The sequence below is a fragment of the Pungitius pungitius genome, chromosome 8 (assembly GCF_949316345.1).
Source record: "Pungitius pungitius chromosome 8, fPunPun2.1, whole genome shotgun sequence".
In the NCBI taxonomy this organism is placed as follows: domain Eukaryota; kingdom Metazoa; phylum Chordata; class Actinopteri; order Perciformes; family Gasterosteidae; genus Pungitius; species Pungitius pungitius.
In genome coordinates this window covers 2,542,550-2,550,707 of record NC_084907.1, presented here as the reverse complement: position 1 = coordinate 2,550,707, position 8,158 = coordinate 2,542,550, and the positions used below count along the sequence as shown (strand labels likewise).

The window sequence follows — 8,158 nt, the reverse complement described above, 5'->3', positions numbered from 1 at the left end:
GAAATATAAAAACCCGGTTGTGAATTTTAAAATGTTGTTGTGTTACGTAATGTTATTGTCACGCTTCATGAATCTAAAAGTGGTGTGAAGATCATCTGTAGGTTTCCAAACTCCAAATGACTTATTCATGTTTCCTAATTTATTATAGAACGATGCATTAAGGTTTAATCTATTCACCTAAAGAAGGATAATGCATCCCACCATCACGGTGCATGAGCGTCTCCTCTAGAGTTGCATGCTTTGGACATTCAGCATATTGCAAAAATGTTATAGATGGTATCGTGGTGGTTATTTTTATTAAACATTTATTGCTCATAGCACTCAACCTTTGGAATCAGTGATGTGTGTAAGTGCTTTGGCCTCAGTTATTAACAGCAGCTGCCATTCCTACACACCACCAGATGCTCCATCATAAAGACCCCGAAGGTTCAAATCTTTTTTTAGAAATGAACAAAAAGAGAGACGGAAGACTCCATGAGGCTTTGTTGGTTTGTTTGGTCCAGCAGATTGCTGTAGCTTCAGTGCAGGTTTCTTGGCCCCCTCGTCGGGTCTAGCCGTCCTCTGGGCTCTTCCAGTTTGTGTCCCTCTCTTTATTTGTTAATCATTTTGTGCAGACTGCACATCCTCCACCATTCTCGACCCCCAGGGAACAACACGTCCCAGCGCGCCTCGAGCAGGAGAATCCTGGACGAGCAGCCTGCAGACGGAGGGTCGGATGGTGTTTTCGCTCAGGTTACTGTGAGCATCGCTGCAGCTCAGGCTTCCTCCTTGGACGCGTCGAGGCTTCACAAGGAGCTTCGCCTCGGGGAGGAAGACACCCGGAGGGAGGCCGCTGCCTCCGATTGGCTGATGACCCTCAACAGGCCACCAATCAGACACCTTCCTCGCTGTGTGACTGCATGTGTTTCCCTCTCCGTCTACTAACACGCCGTGTGAGCCTGCGCATATTTTTATGTTTGCGGAGCTGCATGCATGCATGGGTGTGTGCAGGATGCTAAAACCGGGAGCTGTGGGGGAGGGGGAGGGCCGAGGATAGAGGCGCTTAAGAAAAACGGTAGAAGGGGTGATACATAGAAGAGAAGAAGAAGATAAGAGGAGGCTAGTGAGGAGAGGAGAGGACAGATGCTGAGAAGGGAGCGATAGTGAAAGGCCCGCTGAGGAGAGATAGACGGAGGGAGAGAGGAGGAAGAGGAGGAGGAGGAGGAGGAGGAAGAGGAGGAGGAGGAGACGATCTCCCGGAGGAAGCATCGTCGAATTTAACAGGAACCAGGGCAGCTGTCCTCTGTTGCCGTGACGATGGGCTGCTGGCTCTCCGGACCGTGGATGGGGGACCAAACGGTGAGCCGACCGGCCTCAGTGTTATAAATGACTCCGTGTTTGTTTCATGACGTCTGATTTTGGAGAAGATGGATATGAGCTCTGCGAGGCGCTTTGAGGTGTGAGTGTGTGTCTGAGACAGAGGTTGTGTGTGCGTGTTCTTAGATGCTGATGCAAAAATGGCACTATTTCATGATTACTGCTGGACTCTGTATTTGTGTGTGTTTGTATAATGAACCTAATTTATGCGCGTTTCAATTTAAAAAGAGATCATGTCAAATGTGTCTTTGGGAATATGAGTCTTCCTGTTGTGTGCAACACTGTGGTCTGTGTTCGTCACCTCCATCCGCTGAAGGCTTGCCGTCATTCTGCTGCCCTCCTCTGCATCCACACACAGGTGCCATTTTGTGTGCTCCTCAGCTCATCCTATGTGTGTGTTGTGTGTTTGTACGCCGGTTGAATGTAGCAGAGGGTGACTCATGTGTGTCATTTTAAAAATACAGTTTGCGCATCTAATTCAATGGCTTCTGAGATATGTGTGTGTGTGTGTGTGTGTGTGTGCACGTGCGTGTGGGCCAGGCAGGATGAGGCACATACCGGCTAGTAGGTATTAACCCTTTAATGGAAACTGGAAACACCATGTTCACGCTCGTCATATTTGATTTGGACAAAATGCACCATCTGCCTGCAGGCCGAGCTGTGTCTTGTGACCCAGTTGCATAACCTCAGCTGATAGTGAGTTTTGAGTTCATGGTGTGTTGCGTAAAAGGAAAAGAGTCTAGAAGTTCAGTCAAAATGATAGCGTGCAGATTTTTTTGTTTTCCTGCAAAGCATTACAGCATTCCAAGCAAAGGTAACTCTGATGACATCACAATGACATCACCAGGGTTTTCCTCCAGAGCAAAAGAAGGCTGTGTGCTTCTCCCGGCTGAGGACGACCAGTTTCTCTGATATGCGTGACCAGTAAACTGATCTACATATTTTGGGTAGTTGGAGTGCAGGTATTAATATATGGCCAAAAAAAAAGTCATTTCAAAATGACATTTCACCATGAAGTCTCAATTATTCTCCCCTTGTTGTATGTTACTAAACAACCAAACCAGTTTTAAGATAAAACCCAATTGTCCATAGATGTAACCCTCCTTTGTGTTATAAAAAGATATCACAAAAAAATGTTGATTTTGAAGCTCACATTATTTTGTGAGTTGAGAAGAGCAGAGAAGAGCAACCGGAGCAAATGTCAGGAGTTGAGCATTAATTAAAACTACATTATGAGTGGTGTCTTAGCTGTGTGCCCAATTATTCAGAGCTCTCAGAGCCTTATTGCGTCTTAACTATATATTGCTCACAAGTAACATTTAATGGGCTGTTTTAAGTCGTCGTAGCAGCGTGGCAATTATACACTTCCAGCAATCAAAGCAGCATTACCTTTATTTCTTCAGCAGAATACACAGCAAAAAACTCACAAACGGCTCATTCGATCTACAATGCTCACGAGAATCCTTTTTGTGGAGAGCTTTAGCATCTGTGTTGTGCCGCCGTAGCCCAATACTCACTATACCTCTGTAAGGAAAGATCCAGAAAACATACTAAATGTTTATATTGCATCCCCCTACACAGCTGATTTAAATTGATCATACATAATATAAAATGTGAATATTGATATAGCTCCATCCGGCTAATTAACATCGGCATCAATCCGTGATTGACTGAACTTATTGAGTAAGCTATTACTGAGCCAACACCAGTGCTATTGATGCTAAACGCCGCAGGATGCACATGCTTCCACCCATTAAGTAAATAGTTCGATATCAAATGATTAACATGAAATTCATCCATCGGGTTTTACTGTCTGAGATTGACGTTTTCTCTCAAATCTTCAAATCTTTTTTCATCATAATCAGACTCTTTGGCATGATCAGAAGATAGAAAAAAAAAAACTGTGGATCAATACATTATTGGTAAACATTTAAAAAACTGGGTGATGTGGGATGCTAACGTGTTGGAGATATTAGCTTATCTCCAGAAGATAATCAGAACCTCTGCAACTTTAAGAAGCTTTCTAGCTTCATTCAAATTTAACTTTTGAAATAAATCCCTCAGATGACACCCCTTTTCTTCCTCTCTGCTCTCGTCTCAGGTAAGTGGGCGGAGTCTTTCCCACCTGAGCCAGCGCGATGCTTTGCGGATCCTGGCGGCCAGTCAGCGTCCAATCACCATGCAGATCAAGGGTCAGAGGGGGTGTGGCCCCGAAGCCGAAAGAGGAATGTGGGAGCCGCTGCCACTCAACCTGCAGCATCTCAACCTGCCCCTGCCCCTGATGACGGGGCTCAACGCCTCCAGCCCCTCCTACCAGGACAGGTAGACACACACACACACACACACACACACAGAAAGATAATAAGTCTGTTATGGTGACAATATCCGTCCAGAAACTCCACCACTAATCACTTTTCGTGGTGATTTGGTTCGCAGGCTGACATTGCGTACGTTGAATTGACCTATTAACAGAATGTCGTTGTTTCCTGAAATGAAGAGTGCAAAAGTATTGTATCAAGAGTAATGTGAATGATTGACAAATGGGGTACATTAGTGTCTAGTTCTGCATGTTTTCTTTGGCCTAAAGATGTTTTCATTATGTGTCCTTGTCATTTTTTTCAGACATTATTACAGCCATCTGTCTCTGCCACAAGATCACTGTGAAGCAGGCCGGTACAGCTACCTGTCCGGCTCCCCGCGGGACACTGTGGACATTGGCCACCAGGTGACCCCCCCCAAAAAAACATTGAAAATGTTACAATTTCAACAATCTTGGATACTTTATTATCGGATCAGCAATGATCAGCTTTGGATGCTTCGCATTGGCGGTATGATCCGGATTTAACACGAGTCATACAATTAGCAATAGATGAAAATAAACGTTTTGTCATCATGAATTCCTTTAGGATCCAGAACTGGTCGGTCGTGGACCAAAGGGACAGAACTGCCTGATGGGATGCTGCAACGCAAACCTGGAGGAACCCAACGGGTTCCACAGTCAGGTAACCAAATAACTGCATATCATTTTTGTAATAATTGTGTGAGTTAAGATAAGAGTTTCAGTACTGAATCCAAAATACAATAAGAATTTGTATCACTGTAAATATAAATAACAACATTTTTAATAAAGTGTCAAGTGAACCATGTTAGGCATTCTGTTACCACCCGAAATTACAAGCAATAAAGGTTGGATTTGAGAGAATATTAATATTTATGAGAATTTGTATTTTTTTGTAAATCAGATAATATGATTCAGCTGTTAAATATTCACATGTTCAGTAGGAACCAAAAGGCTTGGGGCTAAATGTCTGAGACAAAGTAGGAAAGTCAGAGAAGTGGAAGAACATATTTGGTCAGAAAGACTGAATGTTATTATTATTTAACTAAATAAGCCAAAAAGACTCAGATATATCAGTTGAATATTGCCCGATATTCATGTAGGAAAGTTGGACACAATTAGTAAAATAATATCAGATCAAAAAAGATTCTGACCAAGAATTTATTGCAAACCTTCTGCATTTCATTTTCTTTTCAATCACATTTAGTCATGACTCAGAAGCTCCCACGCAGATAAAACATGAAAAGACGCATTTATTTTTAGTATTTTTGGTGTTTGTTTAAATGATCGTGGGGCTGAGGATGCCTTCTGTTGCAGACGGACGACGACGACTTCATGATGGAGAAGCCGCTGGGCTTCCTGCCCCTGCACCATGAGCTCGACAGCGGTCTCGGCTGGACTGATGGCTCCCTCCACCAAGGGGACCTCTCCGGGCTGGAGACCGAGGAGGGAGGCATGGAGGACTGCCATCCCCACGGGGCCCTCGGCCCGGGGGGTTGCGGGGGCTTCAGAGGAGGCGGCTCTCCTTCCTCTGAGTCCTTTATTTCCTCCGAGCTCAGCGACTCTGGCTTCTACAGCGTGAGCACCGGGGAGTTCAGGCACTTCCAGAGGCTGCTGGAGAAGCGAATGCGGATGTACAACGCCCGGCTGCAGCATCAGGGCGAGCCGTGCGAGAGGCGGGAACGGCGTGACAGCTGCCCCAAGAGCCACCGCGAGCTCCTGGAGGCCATCCCAGAGACGCTGACCATGCAGCCTCAGTGTCCTCGCCTGCAACTCGAGATGGAGGAGGACGGTGGGCCCATCATGGACATCCCACCTCGCGGACTTTTCAGGTAGAAGCTGGTAGAGTAACACCCCGGGCACTGTGTGACTATTGGTGTCATTGGAGGACCAAATGACGTAGCATATACACCCAAAAAAGATAGCTAGCCAATACCTAGTTTCCATGGTAACCTTCAGGCAACCCTTTCTGATTTCTGATTCCTGATCAGTGACACCTATTGACAATGACAGCCGGAACCAAATATGGCTCAATGTTGTGGGGCTAGAAAGAAGACTTCAAGCACATATTGTAATTTGGTATGTTCCTAATTTGATTGTATTTTCAGGGTTTCATCGGTCCAGTTCCACAAAGCCGACCGGCCCTGCCTGAACCGTCACAGCTCCAGCAGCGGAGCCCTCTTCAACCCCTCCCACGCTCACGCCGGAGTCTCACGAATGACTGCCCCGGTCCTCTCCACCTGCAGCACCCCCTCCAGCGACCGGAGATCCCTTGTACCCATGCAGCAGCAGCACCACCACAGCTCCGGTTCAGTGGGGATGCTGCGGAGGAGCCGGACTCTGCACCACCGCCCGCCTCCACAGGAGTACCGCCGCCGAGCCAGCCACCCAGCTTCCCCGTCCTACTGCGCGGCGACCATGCACCACTGCGGAGGGGTCCCGCCGCACAACGTCCTGCCGCCGGGGCTGCCAGAGGAAGGGGAGCTGATGGCCGGTGTGTTGGCTTCTCACCCAGCAGGCCTGGCCCTCTCACCACAACAACACCCCGCCGCTCTGGGGCACATGAGGGCCGCCAACAGCCACGAGCACCGCTACGACAACAGCCCCGATGCCCAGAGCGCTCACCACGACTGGTGGCTCTCGCAAGAAAGAGGCTTGATGCCCGAGCAGCTGGCGGCGGAGAGGGACCGAGAGATGGAGAGGGAACTGGAGCAAAAGAGGCAAATGCAGGAGAAGGAGCTGGAGAGGGAGAGGGAGGCGCAGCTCCAGGCCGAGATGGAAAGAGAGAGGCAGCAGCAGGAGCTGGGGAGGTGCCGAGCGAGAGAGCAGCAGCAACTCCAGGGTTCGGTCCACCCTCCTCAGGCCGGAGATGTCAACGACACGTGGCCGAAACCGGCCAACCGTCAGTCCCAGGGCGGCGGGGGAGGACGAGGTCTCTATAGCACCCTGGAGGGCCACACAGGGGTTGGCTGTGCCGCCGGATGGGATGTTCAGAAAGGACACGTGGATGTGGGTTCAAGCCCAAATCCCAGTTGCGGTTTGCAGCCAAAACTAAATTCGAGCTCCAAACCCAACGCGACCTCACGGATCTCGAGGAACCAGCTCCTGAGAGACCGGGCGTCCAAGCTGGCGGATGAGCGCAGCGGAATGAGCACGGACGAGGAGACCAACACCGACATGCTGATGGGACGCTATTGGAGTCGAATGGAGAGAAGGGAACACTTCCTGTTGGCCCGCGAGCAGAGGCAGCAGCAGCAGATGCAGGCCCGAGGGGGGACTTTACGCGACGTCATCCTCCGGGGGGGAGGCGGAGGAGCCTCCGTTGGAGACGCAGGTATGCTGGACGGAAGAGGCGGTGGAGGTTTTGGAGACGGGAGGTGCAACACGGTCCTGGAGCTCAGTCAGAGGAAGCTGAGCCGCTTGAGGAACAGGAAGCTGTTGGACGACTGGACGACAGTCGAGGAGCTGCTGACTCACGGTACCAGGCTGAACAACCACGACGACTTGATGTGTACCAGCTCCTTGCTGACGGTCACCACCGTGTAACGCAACTCTGTGTGAGTGTGAGTGAGTGTAAGTGTGTAACAACGTCCAAGCAAACCCTCGTGTTTAGTCTTCTCCAAAGTCAGATGAGAAGGTGGATATCAGTTTCATCTTTGCGTGTCCAGTACAGAGAAGAGTCCAGAACGCGTATACAGAGTGAAGACCAAAGAAAACGTAAGCCTCGTTTCTTGACGGTAAACTCAAAACCAATTTGATTTTTGTGAACTTCATTGTGGGTCTCGGTAGAAACAAAGAACCGGTTTATTGTTAAAATAATGGGCGATGAATGCAGCCAAAGTTGGACCTGATCTCCTGCAGAAAAAGCTCTTAAGCTATCCAAGTGTCTATTCCGCTCCACGCAGACCCCCCTCTGAGGACGTTAGTGTGACTCTGCAGGCAGACACCACACACTTACAGAACAGTGTGTGCTCTCTTTGTCCTTTTTTTGGGAGTATTTCTGAGGCTTCAGCCGTCCCCCCCCCCACCCCCCCCTAAGTCTCTGAACCAGAAGCACTGAAATTAAACTGGTACCCATGCTCTCGTGAGACTCGGGGTTAGACGTCAAACGAGAGGATTTGCGGGAAATGTCTGACTGTTTCTTTAACGGATGCGTGTGCGAGAATGAGAACCTCACTGTCATTGCCGTGCATCACCTCAAATGGTAGCTTTATGGGTGGCTGCGTCACCACTGTACGGCACTCCGGACACGGCCTTGTAAAGATAAACAACGAAACAAGGTCGGATGCGCGCGTAAGTTTGCGTCACGTGTTTCACGCTACATTTGATGCTACATTTGACGCTACGTTTATTTCTTTGGAGAAAGTATCAGAAAATACATGTTGGTTAAGACTGAAGTCGTCTAACGGGCCACGAGAGGAGCAATACCGTCCTGCGTGGTGCACAGTTCGCTAACGATTGGGT

The 8,158-nt window shown here is 48.7% G+C and overlaps 1 protein-coding gene across 1 annotated transcript; it reads left to right on the top strand.

The window, feature by feature from the left end:
* The first annotated feature begins 577 nt into the window (after positions 1-577).
* Positions 578-7,715, top strand: LOC119193983 (uncharacterized). The gene is made up of 6 exons (XM_037447953.2): positions 578-1,338; positions 3,458-3,678; positions 3,979-4,081; positions 4,263-4,358; positions 5,012-5,526; positions 5,803-7,715. The coding sequence occupies exons 1-6, from the start codon at positions 1,297-1,299 to the stop codon at positions 7,238-7,240; spliced, it is 2,415 nt and encodes an 804-aa protein (XP_037303850.2). The 5' UTR covers positions 578-1,296; the 3' UTR covers positions 7,241-7,715.
* Positions 7,716-8,158: the final 443 nt, after the last annotated feature.

Bases quoted from the DNA above. Each gene is read 5' to 3' on its own strand.
- LOC119193983 (XM_037447953.2), top strand. From the start codon at position 1,297: ATGGGCTGCTGGCTCTCCGGACCGTGGATGGGGGACCAAACG. The intron at 4,082-4,262 runs GTGACCCCCCCC...GAATTCCTTTAG, and splicing joins CTGTGGACATTGGCCACCAG to GATCCAGAACTGGTCGGTCG. The intron at 4,359-5,011 runs GTAACCAAATAA...CTTCTGTTGCAG, and splicing joins CCAACGGGTTCCACAGTCAG to ACGGACGACGACGACTTCAT.